Here is a 20,289-nt window from a genome sequence, read left to right on the forward strand (position 1 = left end):
ACGTCCTATCCAATCGAATCCTCGTGTTTCCTGACAGGCATCACTAAAAGCCAATAGGAAGAGAAATCCAGGGGTGGGACTTATTTTTCTTGTTACAGTCGAAGCCTCTGCAGATCTTGAAGGACATTCATTGCCTTGGTACAGAGCTTGGCAGGTGAGTTCGGGGGGATTGTGAGTGGATATTAGACGGCTTTTTGTTCGGTGATTTTGAAGGGAAGTTAGCTCTGGGGAATGGATTCACCTTCCCATTAAACAAGTGAAGGATATAAGGGTGTCCTGGTCTGATGATGGCCTTGCTCTAACAGTGAACGCCACTATAGTTAAACGAGGCTCATTTCATTATCTAGTCCGCGTTGGGAAATTTATTTTCTGTTTAGACATTCTAAATTGTGATGTTATCCTCATACGATTTGGGCTAAGGATAATAACATTATAGATTCCCAATTGTATATTTAATTTGAGCATAGAACGGCCAAAATGGAATGTGCATCTCCGTTTGAAATATAAGCATTTTTGTAATGTACTTCTATTAGCAAAAATGCTTATAGTTAAAGTTATTACAGGGTTTTTTTTCTGCAGCATATGCACATATCCTGTGAGGGCCTGGGAATTAATATTCAAACACCATGGCTGCTCAGAGAGCTGGAGGTTGTGTGTATTGCATCTAAAGACATAATTTGTGTCATACAAGCTACTGCTGACTCTCTGAGGTGAGGCATTAGAATACTGGTGCATGGACACAGGATATGTGCGTATGCCACTGGTAATCACTTTTACCAGATGGATTTTTGCTATTAAATGTATATTGCAAAAAAAATCTTATTTAAAATTAAAATGCCTCATGCACATCTCATTTTTTACCTTTCTATCCCTTTAATTATTCAGGATAATTTATGGAGCACTTGTCAAATATCATAATTTCTGCTTGTTAGTAATGTATTTTTTTTCTGTTTTAATAAAGTACTTTAGGGTGCATCTGACATTTATTATCAACAATTTACACAAAGCAAAATGTTTGATTAGCTTATATCATTTCTTATCAATATGACAGTCATATTGGGCAACCCTGTGGGAACAAACCTGTCAAGTCTGTAATGCAGTTGCCTGACATGTTACTGATGACAAACTTAAAGGGACACTGAACCCAAAAAAAATTTGCTCATAAATCAGAGCATGCAACTTTCTAATTTACTCCTATTATCAATTTTTCTTTGTTCTCATGCTATCTTTATTTTAAAAAGAAGGCATCTAAGCTAAGGAGCCAGCCAATTTTTGGTTTAGACCCTGAGCAGCACTTGTTTATTAGTGGGTAAATTTATCCACCAATCAGTATGAACAACCCAGGTTGTTCACCAAATATGGTCCGGCATCTAAACTTACTTTCTTGCTTATCAAATAAAGCTACCAAGAGAATGAAGAAATTTGATAATAGTAGTAAATTAGAAAGTTGATTAAAATTGCATTCTCTATCTGAATCACGAAAGAGAACATGTTGGGTTCAGTGCCCCTTTAAGCAAAATCATTTTTTAAATTATGGGCCACGGTATAATTTTAATTTTTGTCCCTCTTCAGTGCTGAGGCATTTTAAACCCCTGTGCTAGAGCTGTTTGGCCCTCACCTGCATCATTTATAAGGGGACACGCCTCTTCAAGTGAAGGTTCTATGTGTGAACTACATCTGTGGACAAAACTTTTCTGTGTATTTTAAAACATGCATATTTTTTTTTTTTTCTCATCATAGAATGATCTGCATCTTATGACTTTCTTGTTAAATTGAAATGCACACCACAAGTGTTTGCTTTGAAAAGCATCTTTCTAATACACGTATTAAATATGGTTTTACTAAATGAGTGTTTCATTGACGAGTTTTGCTGTGCATAGAGTATAAGTAAATCTGCTGCAATTAGCCTAATTTAAATGTTACTTAAAGGGACAGTAGTCAAAATTAAACTTTCTAATTTACTCCTATTATCAAATTTCCGTTCTCTTGGTATCTTCAGTAGAAAAAGCAGGAATGTAAGCATGGCAGCCGGCCCTTTTTTTGTTCAGAACCTGGTAGCCCTTTTTGAATAGTGTCTAAATGTAGCCGCTACTCAGGTGCTTAAAGGGACACTGAACCCAAATTTTTTTTTGTGATTCAGATAGAGCATGCAATTTTAAACTTTCTAATTTACTCCTATTAATTTTTTCTTTGTTCTCTTGCTTTCTTTATTTGAAAAAGAAGGCATCTAAGCTATTTTTTTGGTTCAGGACCATGGAAAGCACTTGTTTATTGGTAGGTGAATTTACCCACCAGGAAAAATGGTCGGGCATCTAAACTTACATTCTTGCATTTCAAATAAAGATACCAAGAGAATGAAAAGAATTTGATAATAGGAGTAAATTAGAAAGTTGCTTAAAATTGCATGCTCTATCTGAATCACAATAGAAAAAATTTGGGTTCAGTGTCCCTTTAACCAAAAATGGTCCGCTTACATAGAGATACCAAGAGAACGAAGAAAATTTGATAATAGGAGTAAATTAGAAAGGTGCTTAAAATTGCATTCTCTATCTGAATCATGAAAGTTTAATTTTGACTAGACTATCTCTTTAAAGCTACACACATACATGTGGGTGGAAGACTTCTATTTTAAATGGATACTTTAAAATTACAGTAAAGTCAAAGTTAAATTTTCATGATTCAGAAACAGCATGCAATATTAAACACCCTTCCAATTTACTTCTGTTACCTAATTTAATTTGTTCTTTTGGTGTCCTTTAGTTGAAAAGCATACCTAGGTAGGCTCAGGTGCAGCAACACTACTGGGAGCCATCTGCTGATTGGCATCTGCACGTATTTGTCTATTGTTGCTAGCTCCCAGAAGTGCATTGCTGCTTCTTCAACAAAGGATATTCAAATCTGCTCCAGAGCAGTAATGCCCTACTGGGAAATAGATGCAGCTGGTGAGAAAAAGACTAGAGTATGTATTTTGCTCATAACACCCAGAAATTGTTTGTAAATCAAACGAAAATTGCAAAGGGTGCTAAGTGGCCGTGTCAAACCCATGATCTGGGAAAATTAGACATTATTATAGCATCTCCCTTTTTATTCTGAGACTGTTCTGACCAATATTAATAGTACATAGTATGAATGTTACCTAGGTACAGAGGGGTACCCTTTGTGCAACAATACTTTATAGTACACATTTTAGGAATAAAATAGACTGACAATATAACCACTGTTACATTTCTTGACTGGACAAAGTTTTCTTAGTTGACTAACAAAATGCAAATTTTTAAGGGACATTGTAGTGCACTTACAAATTAGAGCATGTAATGTCCTGCTCGTGAGCTGCAAACTTAGAATTTTCTGAGCAGGACACAGCTAGTCACCAACTCCACATTAATTGGCTCACCAGCTGTTTCCTGCCTAGGACCAGGAATTCTCTGCAGCTTCAGATTTGGACATTTACCTGTGTTTTTGTAAAGGGACAGTATAGTCTAGAAAAAGATCCAACCACACCAAGTTAAATTTTAGGTGCAGGGGGCACTTATAGGTCTCTTGGGGACTCTAAATCAGGGAGCCTAATGGTTTGCTTTTCTGGATGGGGGTTGCTGTAGATGATAAATTGAATTTCTTTCACTCATGTTTTTCTATCCTACAACATTCTTCACTTGATCCTTACTCACATCAGTTCCTTAGCAAGTTAGACATAACAGGTGCAGAAGCAACTAATCTTATCTACCATTTCAAGATTTCCTGGACAGTTTTGACTTTTGCCTGCAGACTATTTATTGTACCCCCTGTATAGCACTGTGGAATATATTGATGCACTACAAATAACTGCAGACTGTTTTTAGGAAGCAGAGTCTAAAATCCTTCTTTGAGTCTAAGGAACATCATATTTCTTGGCCACCTGTTACTTAGTGGCAGAATTAGGATATTTAACTGAAGAATGTGATGTTTGTAATCCATTTTTTTTTTTTTTCTCTCTCTAATTTAGAATCAAACATGGGAGGACACGATGCAGGAACTCACCATCAGTTCACTGGTATCCAGAAATACTTCAATGCATACACAATTACAGGCCGGCGAAATGTATGTATAAGATAAGTTGCACATTGCAGTGTGTGTGAAGGTATATACGTAAAGTTTCATCAAGTAGTGCCTGGTTTTTAAAAATACTATTAAAAACAGGGACACTTTCATTGATGAAACGTTACATTGCACCAACTTTGTAGAAATACCTCATCGCCTTGAAAGCCGGATCGCTAATGTCGCTTCCCCCGCCTGTACCAAGCCTCTTCCTTCGTCAGAAATTACAATTCCTGCCTTCCTCCAATCACGGCATTGCTTTAGGCAATGCTTCCCCCCCAGGGGGAAGCCGTGATTGGAGGATGCCGGAATCGTCATTGCTGATGTAGGAAGAGGCTTGCGCTGGAGTGTCTTTCAAGACTGAGAGATAAGTATTTCTACAAATGGTGCAATGTAAAGTTTCATCAATGAACGTGCCCTTGTTTTTAATAGTGACCAGTTTTTTTAAAAATACTATTAAAAACAAGGGCACGTTCATTGATGAAACTTTACATTCACTTTAATTTGCTGACTTTTTATGTCTACCATTCTTTCTAGTGTGTGCTGCTTACATATGCAGGAATAGCAAGTCTTGTACTTTTCTTCAAACTTAAACCAAAGAAACAGAAGCCTGCAATTACAGACAAATAATGGTAAGTGTCTAATTCTGTAAGACATTACTCTAACGTAATTACAAATAGAAAAAAAAAAGTCAAAATAAAGAGGGTGAAAAAAAACACTTTAAAGAAACCGTAAACTCAAGATTCATATAGTGAGTGCAATTTTAAACACATTTTCAATGAATCCTTAGTTGAAAAGCATACCTAGGTAGGCTTATGAGCAGCAGCACACTAGTGTATCTGCAGATTGGTGGCTGCACATATATGCTTCTTGTCATTGGCTCATCCAATGTGTTCAGCTAGCTCCCAGCAGTGCATTTGTTTCTTCAACAGAGGATGCCTAGAGAATGTTAGCAAATATAAGACGTAAACTGGATTTTTTTATTGTATGTTCTATGCAGCATGAAAAATCAATAAAAAAAAAAATATGTATACTTTTAATTTTTTCTATTTAAGATTCATTATAATATAAAAGGTTGTTCATGCTGAGATATATAGATAAGTTTATATTCACAGCTTTAATTTTTTTTTTTTTTTGTAAATTTAATTCCTTTAATCCATTCACAATTTCATGCTCTCTCAGTGGTTTCTGTTAGATTATTTTGGCCAGTTTTCATATCTAAGATATTATCACGTAATTTGTTTTGTAGTTTTTAAAACTGAGTTGACTGCAGAAATAAAATGCCCCCTCTTCATAGCAAAGAAAGTTATAAAAATAAAAAGTTGAGAACTAAACCATAAAGGGACATAATCATGAAATAAAAGTTTAGGGTTTTAGATAGAGCATTTATATTTCAGATTTACTTATATTGCCAATTTGCTTCATTCTCTTGGTATCCTTTATTAAAGGAGAGCAATGCTCTACTGGGGCCTAGCCGAACACATAAGGTGAGATAGTGACAAGCAGCTAGCTCACAGTAGTGCATTGCTTCAGTTACCTATGTATCCTTTCCAATAATGGATACCAAGAGTGACGCAAATTAGATAAGTAATTGGAAAACTTAACTATTGCATGTTCTTTCTGAATCATAAAAGTTTTAATTTTGACTTAACTGTCCCTTTAATGCCATTACTCCCCTGCAAATCTATATACATAGAATCAACCCATACTAAGTTTCAGGAAGCTCACTGAATAGAAGAGATTGTTTGAGTGGAATAAATCTGCACAAGGACCTAAGTGTGAGGAGGGAGAGGCAAGGATAACAAAACAATGTTAAAGGGCCACTAAACCCAAAATCTTTCTTTAATGATTCAGATAGAACATACAAATTTAAACATTACAATTTACTTCTATTATTTATTTTGCTTCATTTTTGAGATATCCTTATTTAAAGAAAAAGCAATGCACATGGGTGAGCCAATCACATGAGACTTCTATGTGCAGCTACTGAGCATATCTAGATATGCTTTCCAGCAAAGAATATCAAGAGAATAAAACAAATTAGATAATAGAAGTAAAATTAGAAAGATGTTTAAAAATGCATTCTCTTTCTAAATCATGAGAGAAAAAATGTGGGTGTCATGGCCCTTTAAGTAAAACTATTTAAATTGAAACGTTGATCAAATGTGAAGGTTTAAACTGAAGATGGTTCACCTCCGAATGCAATGATCTATCTCTGCATCTCTCACAATATATAACCAAATCAGTAATGCTCTCATAGAACTGGAAAAATCTGAAAAGTTGTTGTTCTAAAAATAGAAACCATGATTTAAATTGGCTTCAGTGTTACTGACTAGTGCTTCAAATCAAATTCACCCTTCTCCACAGATCTTTTGGTAGATAATGGACCAGTGATACATCCAGGAACATAATTTTTCAAAAAATAAACTTATTTAATACAAGGTTTTTTTTTAATCTAGCAAATAAGAAAGTGACTACATTTTTTAGTGATTTAATTATACAGGTGAGCAAAGTTTGAGGTTATAATTGTTCCATTAACCACGGGCAGTGACTTTACCTACATATTTGCCTCACACCTCTAAAAGGGGTTAAACATCACATGCTCTAGGACAAATTTAGTTCATAATTTTTTTTGCATTAGAATGTCCCTTTTTTAGAATTCAAATTTTTTTTTTAAAAAATTTTTTTTTGCCACTTGGTAGTGAGTGTACGCTGTCCAAACTGTTGTAAAAAAATCCTTAAAGGGACAGTATACACCAATTTTCATATAACTGCATGTTATAACTACTATAAAGAATATGCACAGATACTAGTCTCAACATTTATAATAAAGTGCTTTTATGCAGTAAAACATTTTTACTAAACTAATACTTGCCATCTGCATTTAAAGGGACACTAAACACTTTTTTTTTTTCTTAAATGATTCAGATAGAGCATGCAGTTTTAAGCAACTTTCTAATTTACTTCTATCTTTATTTAAAAAGCAGTAATATGATGCATAGGAGCCGGCCCATTTTTGGTTGAGAACCTGCGTTATGCTTACTTATTGGTGGGTAAATGTCAGCCTCCAATAAGCAAGTGCTATCTATGGTGCTAAACCTAAAATGGGCTGGTTGCTAAGATTTACATTCATGATTTTCACATAAAAATAGCAAGAGAACGAAGAAATTGATAATAGGAGTAAATTAGAAAGTTGCTTAAAATTACATGCTCTATCTGAATCATGAAAGAAAAAAAGATGGGTTCAGTGTCCCTTTAATTATTGAAAATGCATGCAATGTAACCCTAGGACTTACACATTTTTAGAAATTTAAAACCTGGAGCCAACGCTGTTTAGCCCTTGTCTGCATGATTAACTGCAATCTTACTAAAGTCTATGGGGCGATCAGTACAGATTTCAATAGGCTGCTGCCTGCGCATTCATATTAGGGAGCAAAAAAGTTCCCAACAGTTACACTGGCAACAAATCCAGAATACAGGGGCTTGTCTGTCAAATTTCTCTGCCTGCGTCTTTGGTTTGATTTTTGTGTTATAAAATGTTTATTTAATACATCAAACATTACCTTTCTGATGGTACCATGTGTATTAATGGTATAAAACTACCTTAGTTGTGTGTGTGTGTATATATATATATATATATATATATATATATATATATATATATATATATATATATATATATATATATATATATATATATATATATATATATATATATATATATATATATATATATATATACACTGTAGTCTATGTAAATATTGTCTAACATAAGATTACTGTTTTACACTTAATTCCATCGTCTACAGACTGTCCCATTTTAGAGATGCAGATATTCCAAAATCCAAAGCTTTTCCAGTCCCAAGCAGTTCTGGATAAATGTTTTCTATCTGTATTTATTTTTAACTTCATGTGTGCAGAGTCTATTACTTCCTGTCACTACTCCACAAGGAGCAGCTTTTCCTTTGAAGTGTTGCTTAGAAACCCATATAATGGCTAGAGTCTGTTTTGTGACCATGCTCAGATGCAGTTTTGTTTTTAAAATCATGTGGAAAAAAAAAGTAGAACTTAAAGGGATATGAAACCCCCAAAAAAATGGTTTTGGATAGAGCATACTTTTTATATAACTTTACTTTTTATTCTCTAACTTGCTCAATTCTTTGGTTGAAAAACATACCTAGGTAGGCTCAGGAGCTAGCTGCTGATTGATGTACAAATATACCTCCTCATTGGCTTACTGATATGTTACACTAGCTCCCAATAATGTGTTGCTGCTCTTTTGATAAAGGATTCCAAGAGAAATAAATAAATTGGAAAGTTGTTTAAAATGTTTTGGGTTTCATGAAAACAAGTAAGGTGTCTAAAAATACAAAAGCAGCAAATGCTGTTAAAATGACAGTAAACATTGCTATTGAAAACAAATCTAAAATCCTTGTTTAAAAATGTATACTGGTACATTTATTTATTTTTTTCTCCTTGTAATTTAACCCTTTAGGAAGGGGGAAATTTCTCTCTAGATGCTAAAGTGAATGCAGAGATACATAATGCTGCCCTTCCACCTAGTGTTTGCTTGGGCAGCATAAGATCCAATAGCAGCCAATTTAGATCTGTCCAGAGTATAGGAGATAAATGCAAGAACAAGTCCCCTTTTCACATGTTTTTAAAATGTATTTTCCAGTAATCAATTGTTGGTTGATTCTATAAATTTGTACTGCTTTAGGTTTTTCTTTTGCATGTAAAAGAAATGTTGTTAAAATTATTTGGAACTTGTTGGAGAAATATGCATTGTTTTACCGACCCCCCCCCCCCCCCTTTAAAAGCTTCTTGAACGTTGATTTTGCTTCCTTTCAGGGTGGATTTTATTAACTCTCCAGTAAGACTTTGCTTATAAAGTTTAAGGAATTAAAGCTCAGTATTAAATACTCTTTAAAAAAAAAAAAAAAAAACAGGGCCACTTTAATTCATTATATACACACTTTTTTTTCATGAATACTTTTGTTACAGTAAACAAACGGCCGATCCTTCTGTATTTTGCAGATAGATGACTAATCTGGCTTCCTCTAATCATTGCGTGCCCCACGAGCTGGATGCCAATTGCGTGCCACGCAATGATTGGCGGAAGCTAGACTAGTCATCGATCTGCAAAATACAGAAGAAGCAGGCGGAGGATCAGCGGTCTGTTTATCGTAACAAAAAGGCTAAGCATTAAAAAAAAAAGGTGTTTAAGTGCCCCTGTTTTGTGCATTTAATACTGGGCTTTTATTCCTCAAACTTTACAATCCCTTTAAATCATGATTTTCTACATAATAGTTTTTATTTTTAAAATAACTTTCCATATAGTTAGAAAATAACTTAGATAATTATGAAGTTATTGGGAGGTGAACTTTATTTCTAACGATGTCTTCAGTTTAATATGTTCATAATTTATATCCTTGTAATTAACTAAAACAATAGCATAATAGGTTTAACTTATTTTTTTTACTACTTACCCCTTCCTCCTCACCTTAATTCTTGTGCAAATCTAGTCCATTCTAAACAATCTATTCATTGTAAGAGATTCTGTATACATAGATTTGCAGGTGAACAATGGGATTACATTTTTTCAGGCCATAATAGCGCAGGTCTCAACTCGAGAGGCAGGACCGTGCTATTTTGACCTCCCTCTCGCAGGCATTCTGGAATAGTGCGGTCTTCTCGCTATAAACAAAACAGTCCCCACTAAGGGGTTAAAGCATACCTAGGTAGGCTTGGGAACTAGCTGCTGAGATTGGTGGCTGCTCCTTCAACAAAGGATACCAAGAAAGAAGAAATTGATAAGTAAATCTAAAAGTTGTTAGTGTATGCTGTGATTCATAAAATAACTGTTGTTTGTCCCTTTAAAGGGACAGTATACACCAATTTTCATTTAAACTGCATGTAATAGACACCTACTATAAAGAATATGCAGATACCTATCTAAAAATCCAGTATAAAACTGTTTAAAAACTTAGAAGCCCCCCCCCCGCATATGAAGACACTTTACACAATTCTCCTAAAACGTTGGGGCTCGGTTAGGAGTCTGAAAATCTGCACAATGTTATTTAAAAGAGAGATGAGAAAATAACTGTGTAAACCATTTACAAATCAGAAGACTTACTTTTCACACAGAAACTCTGATTACTGTTTCCAATGCAGCAAAGGATTCTGGCTGAGATATGCAAATGAGGTTCACAACATTGGAAATGGTGTAACCAGAGTTTGTGTGAAAAGCAAGTCTTCTGATTTGTTAATGGTTTACACAATGAGTTATTTTCTCTACATTTTGGATTTAGTGGAGGATTTTAAACTCACTTTTCACCTCCCCATATTTTAAATTGCACATATATCGCTGTATAGGCTATATAAATGGATCATCTACAAAACATTTATGCAAATAAATCTAGTGTATAAATGTCCCTTTAAGGTCTATCAACTTTTTGTATTTTTTTTTTTTGAAGTCTTAACAAAATCATTTTACAGAAACTTGCATGGATTAATGGAATTATTTTACCAAAACAATTGAACATTTCTCTCTCTCTCATAAATTTACCTTTTTTAAAATATATAATGCCTCTTTAAAAGAAGACTGCTTACTTTGCTGTGGCCATTGAGAGATAGTGGTGCAGAATGTAGGAGTGTAAGGGGTTTTGTATTTTGTAGAATGCACTCCAGCCTCTCTGGCAAGGGAGTAGTAACACTACAGATTTAATAAGTTTAAGACTGGAAAGGTTTGCAAAATGCATTAAAATGTAATTGTTCATAAACTGTTTATTTCCCCATAAAATGTTTCCAGTCCCTTTTTTAAAAGAGACATGCGAGTGTTTATGTATATGAAACAAACATTCAAGCTCTGAATTGCAAGAGAAACAAAAGTTATAAAAGCATTTCTCACTAATCTGGTTTGCAAAATTTGCATTGCCTTGCTGTTTCTCCTTTTCCTGTGACTAATCAGTTCTTAAAGGGATTGTTAACTTTAATGAATTAAAGCCCAGTTTTTAAAAATACAGGGGCACTTCACTTAAAGTTTAAAAAGACGCTTTTTTTTAAATTTATTACTTACCATTGCGTTATGGTAAACACAACGCTGATCATCTGCCCACATCACCTGCTTTCTTTATTATATATCTATATATAGATGACTAATCTGGCTTCCTCCAATCGTTGCGTGCCCACTTTGGTATTCAGCTCGTGGGGCACGCAACAATTGAAGAAAGCCGGATTAGTCTACCATATGCTAAAGAAAGCAGGAGATGTGGGTCGAGGATCTGTTATGTTTACCATAAAGCAATTGTAAGTATTAAAAATAAGCATCTGTAAAGTTAAATTAGTGCCCCTGTTAAAGGTTATATATTAATCCTGGGCTTATTAAAGTTTACAATCGCTTTAATTCACAGGGCTGTGTTACAAAAATGCAACAGGGAACAATACTTGAGCTTTAAGATATTTGTTTTTTATGCTTTAGCAAAAATGTAAGTGCTCTTGACCATTTAGCCTAAGAACCTGACCTTTTTTTTTCCCCCTCTGTTTGCAGGATCTGTGGACCTATGACTAGAATACGAACCATCTGTGTATGTGGAAACTCTCATCCCAATTGACAATAAAATAAGTTTTGTGGACTTGTATTCTTTTATTTACAAAATTGTTTAAAAAAAAAAACAAACCTGTACAAAAGGAGGCAGTGATGTCCCACCTGTAATTCACTTAACAGTTCAGCATAGCACTGTTGGAGGTATATATTTAAATAAATCTTCACTGTAACTTGTCACCTTGATGTCTGTCCCTATTTAAAACAAGCACATTCTGCTATCATTATTGCTCCAGCATTAGTATGTAGCCTAAGAGTTGACTTGTGGTTAAGCTGCTTGAAGAGGTAGAAAGTTAATAGTTCAGTATTATTGGTCTGTTCAGAAACTTACATGTAGTATGGTGTATAGCAACTAAAGATGACGGCGGAGGTTCAAATTGTAAACCCAGAATGCCCTGATAAAGTGGTATGGTTACTATTCATGTTAACACCTGGACCTGTTCTTCTAGGACATTAATGGCACAGATTCTGTGCAATAGGTGGTAAATAATCACAATAGCATTTATGCATCGACATAGATGTTGTGTATATGGACACAACGTTTCAAAAGGTAGACTGACAATCGCTGCACATTGAGAAGGGAGACTCATGTAAATGATCTAAATTCATTAGAGCATGTTTTAGCACTAGTGTCCCTTTCTGTGTTAATAGCGAATGTTCAGCAACGCCATTCAGCTCCTGAGCAGGGCATGACCAGCAAGCCATTTAAGAGCATATGCACATAGCCACCAATCATTGTTTGTGGGGGTTTACAAGTGATTACAGCAACCAACACTAGTGCGCAGAAAACTAATGAATTAGAGCATTTTATGTTTGAATTAGTATCTCGTTACTGGTGTTTTCCTTGTTCTCTAGTAAAGACTCCCAGGCACAAACGTGATCACAATCTATAGGAAAGGTGTTTGTTTTTCTCCGCTGTACTTTCCCTTTATCCACTAAGGCTACTACAATGCTTTAGTTGCTTCCATTTGGAGGATCGAACTGTAGCAGTGCGCTTTTTACCACAAGTTATTAAAACTGTTCCTCGCCCCCAAGGCCTGCACAGTGATGTTGAAAGAGAGCAGCTGAAAGTAATGAGAATGCAGCCTCTTAACCTCTCAATCCCACAAGCTTCTGAGAAACAGTGCCTTTTTCTTTTTATGGGACAAGAAAACTTTATGCTAGGTGAACTTTTAATTCACATTTCCAAAAGTCAAAGTGCATTTATAGCTTTATGGACTATATGCTCCTGCAGCAAGTAGTAAGTTCCTCCTGGTGAAGTGCAGGTGTACAACGGAAGTAGATTTAGTCAAAAAGGACCCAAGCATTAACTCATGGGAATTGTCTGGTAAGGTTATATGCCCAGTTGAACTTGTAAAATCATCCGTCTCCAAGTCTTCAAAAGCTCTTGTAGAGTCCCATAATTTAACTGTATTGTCCATAGAACCTATAATGGAGAGGGAAGGGGGGAAAAACAAACACAAAAATGATCAGCCTTAGACACTGGCAAATAGTTTAAAATAAACAAACGCTACTTTTCACAATATAACAAAACTAATCCTGTAATAAAAATTTAAAGGGACAAAAATGTTTACAAGATTCATACAGAGGATAAAATGTTAAATAGCTTTCAAATTTACTTCTATTGTAAAATTTGCAACATTCTCTTGGTATCCTTTTGTTGAAGGATCAGCAATGCATTACTAGGAGCTAGCTGGCAACAACAAAAAAAGCATATGCAGGTACTAATCAGCTAGCTCCCAGTAGTACATTGCTGCTCCTGTTTCTATCTAGGTTTTCTTTTTAAACTGATACTAAACAAAGAAAATTAAATAGAAGTTAATTGGAAAGTTGTTAACATGGTATATTATGTGAATCCTAAAAGGAAAAAATTGGGATTTCATGTCCCTTTAAGCAATGCATAGTTTATAATTATCCAGTTTTCCCCATTTGTAGCCAGCATTAAAGTAGCAGGGTGGGAGCAGTAAAATACTTTCTAATATAACTTTTACTATCCAATGCACAAATTGCATAATATAACATACATATGTCTCTATCCCAACTTGTTTTATGTCCCTTTAATTATAATTTGAGAAATAAAACATTGAAAAATATCAGATTAATTTAGGGATCAGCTAGGTGGGGCACCCATTAAAAAAACATAATTTATGCTTACCTGATAAATTTATTTCTCTTGTAGTATAGTCAGTCCACGGGTCATCCATTACTTATGGGATTATATCTCTTCCCCAACAGGAAGTTGCAAGAGGATCACCCAAGCAGATCTGCTATATAGCTCCACCCCTCACATGTCATATCCAGTCATTCGACCGAAACAAGACGAGAAAGGAGAAACCATATGGTGCAGTGGTGACTGGAGTTAAATTAAAAATTTAGAACTGCCTTAAAAGACAGGGCGGGCCGTGGACTGACTACACTACAAGAGAAATAAATTTATCAGGTAAGCATAAATTATGTTTTCTCTTAAGTGTAGTCAGTCCACGGGTCATCCATTACTTATGGGATACTAATACCAAAGCTAAAGTACACGGATGAAGGGAGGGACAAGGCAGGAACTTTAAACGGAGAGAACCACTGCCTGAAGTACCTTTCTCCCAAAAATAGCCTCCGAAGAAGCAAGTGTCAAATTTGTAAAACTTTGAAAAAGTGTGAAGTGAAGACCAAGTCGCAGCCTTGCAAATCTGTTCAACAGAAGCCTCATTTTTAAAGGCCCAGGTGGAAGCCACAGCTCTAGTAGAATGAGCTGTAATTCTTTCAGGAGGCTGCTGTCCAGCAGTCTCATAGGCTAAACGTATTATGCTACGAAGCCAAAAAGAGAGAGAGAGGTAGCCGAAGCCTTTTGACCTCTCCTCTGTCCAGAGTAAACGACAAACAGGGAAGAAGTTTGACGAAAATCTTTAGTTGCCTGCAAATAGAACTTCAGGGCACGGACTACGTCCAGATTATGCAAAAGTCGTTCCTTCTTTGAAGAAGGGTTAGGACGCAAAGATGGAACAACAATCTCTTGATTGATATTCCTGTTAGAAACTACCTTAGGTAAGAACCCAGGTTTAGTATGCAGAACTACCTTGTCTGAATGAAAAATCGGATAAGGAGAATCACAATGTAAGGCAGATAACTCAGACTCTTCGAGCTGAGGAAATAGCCATCAAAAACAGAACTTTCCAAGATAACAGCTTAATATCAATGGAATGAAGGGGTTCAAATGGAACGCCTTGCAGGACGTTAAGAACTAAGTTTAAGCTCCACGGCGGAGCAACAGTCTTAAACACAGGCTTAATCCTAGCCAAAGCCTGAACGTCTGGAATTTCTGCCAGACGCTTGTGTAGAAGAATAGACAGAGCAGAAATCTGTCCTTTTAACGAACTAGCGGATAAGCCCTTTTCTAAACCCTCTTGTAGAAAAGACAATATCCTAGGAATCCTAACCTTACTCCATGAGTAACTCTTGGATTCGCACCAATACAAATATTTACTCCATATCTTATGGTAAATTCGTCTGGTAACAGGTTTCATAGCCTGTATTAGGGTATCAATAACAGACTCAGAGAAGCCACGCTTTGATAGAATCAAGCGTTCAATCTCCATGCAGTCAGCCTCAGAGAAATTAGATTTGGATGGTTGAAAGGACCCTGAATTAGAAGGTCCTGCCTCAGAGGCAGAGACCATGGTGGACAGGACGACATGTCCACTAGGTCTGCATACCAGGTCCTGCGTGGCCCCGCAGGCGCTATCAGAATCACTGATGCTCTCTCCTGTTTGATCTTGGCAATCAGTCGAGGCAGCAGCGGAAACGCATAAGCCATCTTGAAAACCCAAGGGGCTGCTAGAGCATCTATCAGCGCCGCTCCCGGGTCCCTGGACCTGGATCCATAATGAGGAAGCTTGGCGTTCTGGCGAGACGCCATGAGATCCAGATCTGGTTTGCCCCAACGATGAATCAGTTGAGGGAAGACCTCCAGATGAAGTTCCCACTCCCCCGGATGAAAAGTCTGGCGACTTAGAAAATCCGCCTCCCAGTTCTCCACGCCTGGGATGTAGATTGCTGACAGGTGGCCAGAGTGAGACTCTGCCCAGTGAATTATCTTTGAGACTTCCAACATCGCTAGGGAACTCCTGGTTCCCCCTTGATTGATGTAAGCCACAGTCGTGATGTTGTCAGACTGAAATCTGATGAACCTCAGAGTTGCTAACTGAGGCCAAGCTAGAAGAGCATTGAATATTGCTCTTAACTCCAGAATATTTATTGGGAGGAGTTTCTACTCCTGAGTCCATGATCCCTGAGCCTTCAGGGAATTCCAGACTGCGCCCCAACCTAGAAAGCTGGCGTCTGTTGTTACAATCGTCCAATCTGGCCTGCGAAAGGTCATCCCCTTGGACAGGTGGGGCCGAGAAAGCCACCATAGAAGAGAATCTCTGGTCTCTTGGTCCAGATTTATTAGAGGGGACAAATCTGAATAATCCCCATTCCACTGACTTAGCATGCACAATTTCAGCGGTCTGAGATGCAGTCGCGCAAATGGTACTATGTCCATTGCTGCTACCATTAAGCCGATTACTTCCATGCACTGAGCTACTGACAGGTGTGGAATGGAATGAAGGGCACGGCAAGCAGTTAGAAGTTTTGATAACCTGGCCTCCGTCAGGTAAATTTTCTAGGAAGGCAAATCTTAGGTACCGATAATGATCCTTGTGAATCGGTATGTGAAGGTAGGCATCCTTTAAGTCCACAGTGGTCATGTACTGACCCTCTTGGATCATGGGTAGGATGGTTCGAATAGTTTCCATTTTGAATGATGGAACTCTTATGAATTTGTTTAGGATCTTTAAGTCCAAGATTAGTCTGAAGGTTCCCTCTTTCTTGGGAACCACAAACAGATTTGAATAGAATCCCTGCCCGTGTTCCGTCTGCGGAACTGGGTGGATCACCCCCATTAGTAAGAGGTCTTGTACACAGCGTAGAAGCGCCTCTTTCTTTATTTGGTTTGCTGATAACCTTGAAAGATAATCTCCCTTGTGGAGGAGAAGCTTTGAAGTCCAGAAGATATCCCTGAGATGTGATCTCCAACGCCCAGGGATCCTGGACATCTCTTGCCCAAGCCTGGGCTAAGAGAGATAGTCTGCCCCCCACTAGATCAGTTTCTGGATAGGGGGCCCTCTCTTCATGCTGTCTTAGGGGCAGCAGCAGGTTTTCTGGCCTGCTTGCCCTTGTTCCAGGACTGGTTAGTTTTCCAGCCCTGTCTGTAACGAGCAACAGCTCCATCCTGTTTTGGAGCGGAGGAAGTTGATGCTGCTCCTGCCTTGAGGTTACGAAAGGCACGAAAATTAGACTGTTTGGCCTTTGATTTGGCCCTGTCCTGAGGTAGAGCATGGCCCTTACCTCCCGTAATGTCAGCGATAATTTCTTTCAAGCCGGGCCCGAATAAGGTCTGCCCTTTGAAAGGAATATTAAGCAATTTAGAAGTCATGTCAGCTGACCAGGATTTAAGCCATAACGCTCTGCACGCTTGGATGGCAAATCCGGAGTACTTAGCCGTAAGCTTGGTTAAAATTACGATGGCATCAGAAACAAATGCGTTAGCTAGCTTAAGTGCTTTAAGCTTGTTCATAATTTCATCCAATGGAGCTGTGCGAATGGGATCTTCCAGAGACTCAAACCAGAATGCCGCCGCCGCAGCAGTGACAGGCGCAATGCATGCAAGGGGCTGTAAGATAAAACCTTGTTGAACAAACATTTTCTTAAGGTAACCTAATTTTTTATCCATTGGATCTGAAAAAGCACAACTATCCTCCACCGGGATAGTGACTTAGCTAAAGTAGAAACCGCTCCCTCCACCTTAGGGACAGTCTGCCATAAGTCTTGTGTGGTGGGGTCTATAGGAAACATTTTCCTAAATATGGGAGGAGGGGAAAAAGGCACACCGGGTCTATCCCACTCCTTGCTAATAATCTCTGTAAGCCTTTTAGGTATAGGAAACACGTCAGTACACACCGGTACCGCATAGTATCTATCCAACCTACATAATTTTTCTGGAATTGCAACCGTGTTACAATCATTCAGAGCCGCTAATACCTCCCCTAGCAATATGCGGAGCTTCTCAAGCTTAAATTTAAAATTAGAAATCTCTGAATCCAGTCTCCCTGGATCAGATCCGTCACCCACAGAATGAAACTCTCCGTCTTCATGTTCTGCAAATTGTGACGCAGTATCAGACATAGCTCTCACATCATCAGCACGCTCTGTCCTTAACCCAGAGCTATCACGCTTGCCTCTTAATTCTGGCAATTTAGATAATACTTCTGTCATAACAGTAGCCATGTCTTGCAAAGTGATTTGTAAGGGCCTCCCTGATGTACTTGGCGCCTCAAAATCACGCACCTCCTGAGCGGGAGGCGAAGGTACTGACACGTGAGGAGAATTAGTCGGCATAACTTCCCCCTCATTGTCTGGTGATAATTTCTTTGCATGTAAAGACTGACTTTTATTCAAAGTTACATCAATGCATTTAGTACACAATCTTCTATGGGGCTCCACATTGGCCTTCATACATAGTGAACAAACAGATTCATCTGTGTCATACATGTTTAAACAGACTAGCAATGAGACTAGCAAGTTTGGAAAATACTTTTCAAATAAATTTACAAGCAATATAAAAAACGCTACTGTGCCTTTAAGAAGCACAAAAAGCTGTCACAGTTGAAATAACAATGAACCAAATTAGTTATAGCAACCAAATTTTCACAGTAAATGTATTAAGTTAGCAAAAGACTGCACCCACCAGCAAATGGATGATTAACCCCTTAATACCCAAAAACGGATAACAATTTAATAATTAACGTTTTTATCACATTCAAACACACTGTCACAGGTCTGCTGTGACTGATTACCTCCCTCAAAATGAATTTTGAAGACCCCTGAGCTCTCTAGAGACGTCCTGGATCATGGAGGATGAAGTAGGAAGATTGTGACTGAATTTTTACTGCTAAAAAAAAAGCGCTAAAATAGGCCCCTCCCACTCATATTACAACAGTGGGGAAGCTCAGTTAACTGTTTCTATGCAGAAACAAAAGTTAGCCATGTGGTAAAAATCATGCCCCAATAAGTTTTATCATCAAGTACCTCACAAAAAACAATTAACATGCCAGTAAACGTTTTGAACATACATTTTAAAAGTTATGAAGTGTTATTAATAAGCCTGCTACCAGTCGCTTTTACTGCAGTTAAGGCTCACACATTACTTCAGTATTAACAGTATTTTCTGAGTCAAATTCCATTCCCTAGAAAAATACTTCAGTGTACACACACTCCTCAGCCTAATACCAGTCGCTACCACTGCATTTAAGGCTGTACTTACATTACATTGGTATCAGCAGTAATTTCTCAGTCAATTCCATTGCTTAGAAAAATAATCTACTGCACATACCTCGTTTGCAGGGGGGCCCTGCATGCTATTCCCCTTTTCTGAAGTTACCTCACTTCTCAGAATGTGCGAGAACAGCCAGTGGATCTTAGTTACGTCTGCTAAGATCATAGAAAACGCAGGCAGATTCTTCTTCTAATGCTGCCTGAGAAACAAACAGCACACTCCGGTGCCATTTAAAATAACAAACTTTTGATTGAAGAAATAAACTAAGTTTAAAAACACCACAGACCTCTCACAACAACCTATCTTTAGTTAGCTTGCAAGAGAATGACTAGATATGACATGTGAGGGGAGGAGCTATATAGCAGATCTGCTTGGGTGATCCTCTTGCAACTTCCTGTTGGGGAAGAGATATAATCCCATAAGTAATGGATGACCCGTGGACTGACTACACTTAAGAGAAAAGGTCCTGGGGAGAACACTGATCAAACAGGCTTAAAAGGGACAGTTTACCCAAAAATGTTCTCTTAATTTGTTCCTGCTGGAGTCTATTAAATTTTACAAGCTGCATGTTTACCTTTATTTAGGTATTTGAAATAGTTTATTTAGTCTGTGGTATACCCACCTATACTGAACTTTTTCTGGTCTTAAAGGGACAGTTTACTCAATGTCTCGCCTTTAATTTGTTCCCATTTATACACTTTACCTGCTGGAGTGTATTAAATTGTTTACAAGTATTTTCACTATCCATATATTGGTATTTGAATTAGTGTATTTAGTCTGTGTTATCCCCACCCATCCTGAAGGTTTTTGACCTCAAGGCCAAGCTGTGTTAAGGAAGAAATAATTTTCCATTGTTCTCTCCAAGTATTAGTGATTGGTTTATGGACAGATCTAAAATAAAGAAGCAGGTATATGTACACAATGTGATAAAGTAATGATAACAGATTATACCTACAATCACAACCCATTTTATTTGGTTGTGGCTTCAAAACACAAAATCAGCTAATTCATATACACAACTAAGCCTTAAAAAAAAAAAGCAAATCTCATACATTTTATTCTCTGCAGCTGGTAAAATTAATTGGAAACACATTAAGGAAAAAAACATTTAGTATACTGTCCCTTTAAGTCTAGGCTGTTTAAACACAGCAAGCAGAAGAAAAATAAAATAATTTTCAATTGTTCTCTTAAGTATTGGGCTTTAGTTTACATACAGATAAGGATGTGTGTGTGTACACAAAGTGAT

At 37.2% G+C, this 20,289-nt stretch overlaps 2 protein-coding genes across 2 annotated transcripts in view; one reads left to right on the top strand and one right to left on the bottom strand.

Annotated features, from left to right (window-relative positions):
* The first annotated feature begins 2 nt into the window (after nt 1–2).
* ATP5MK (ATP synthase membrane subunit k) lies at nt 3–11,857 on the top strand. Its single transcript, XM_053692451.1, has 4 exons — nt 3–154; nt 3,983–4,077; nt 4,612–4,706; nt 11,624–11,857. The coding sequence occupies exons 2-3, from the start codon at nt 3,991–3,993 to the stop codon at nt 4,702–4,704; spliced, it is 180 nt and encodes a 59-aa protein (XP_053548426.1). The 5' UTR covers nt 3–154; nt 3,983–3,990; the 3' UTR covers nt 4,705–4,706; nt 11,624–11,857.
* The window catches only part of TAF5 (TATA-box binding protein associated factor 5), a 42,338-nt gene continuing 33,732 nt past the window's right edge, over nt 11,684–20,289 (bottom strand). Inside the window, exon 11 of the mRNA XM_053692450.1 lies at nt 11,684–13,103. Within this exon, the coding sequence (XP_053548425.1) occupies nt 12,889–13,103 (215 nt within the window). The 3' untranslated portion in view covers nt 11,684–12,888. The remainder of the gene's footprint in view (nt 13,104–20,289) is intronic.

The sequence above is a fragment of the Bombina bombina genome, chromosome 9 (genome assembly GCF_027579735.1).
Source record: "Bombina bombina isolate aBomBom1 chromosome 9, aBomBom1.pri, whole genome shotgun sequence".
Taxonomy (NCBI): domain Eukaryota; kingdom Metazoa; phylum Chordata; class Amphibia; order Anura; family Bombinatoridae; genus Bombina; species Bombina bombina.

Coding starts and splice junctions, on each gene's coding strand:
- ATP5MK (XM_053692451.1), top strand. CDS start 3,991: ATGGGAGGACACGATGCAGGAACTCACCATCAGTTCACTGGTATCCAG. Junction 4,078..4,611: donor CAATTACAGGCCGGCGAAAT/GTATGTATAAGA, acceptor CATTCTTTCTAG/TGTGTGCTGCTTACATATGC.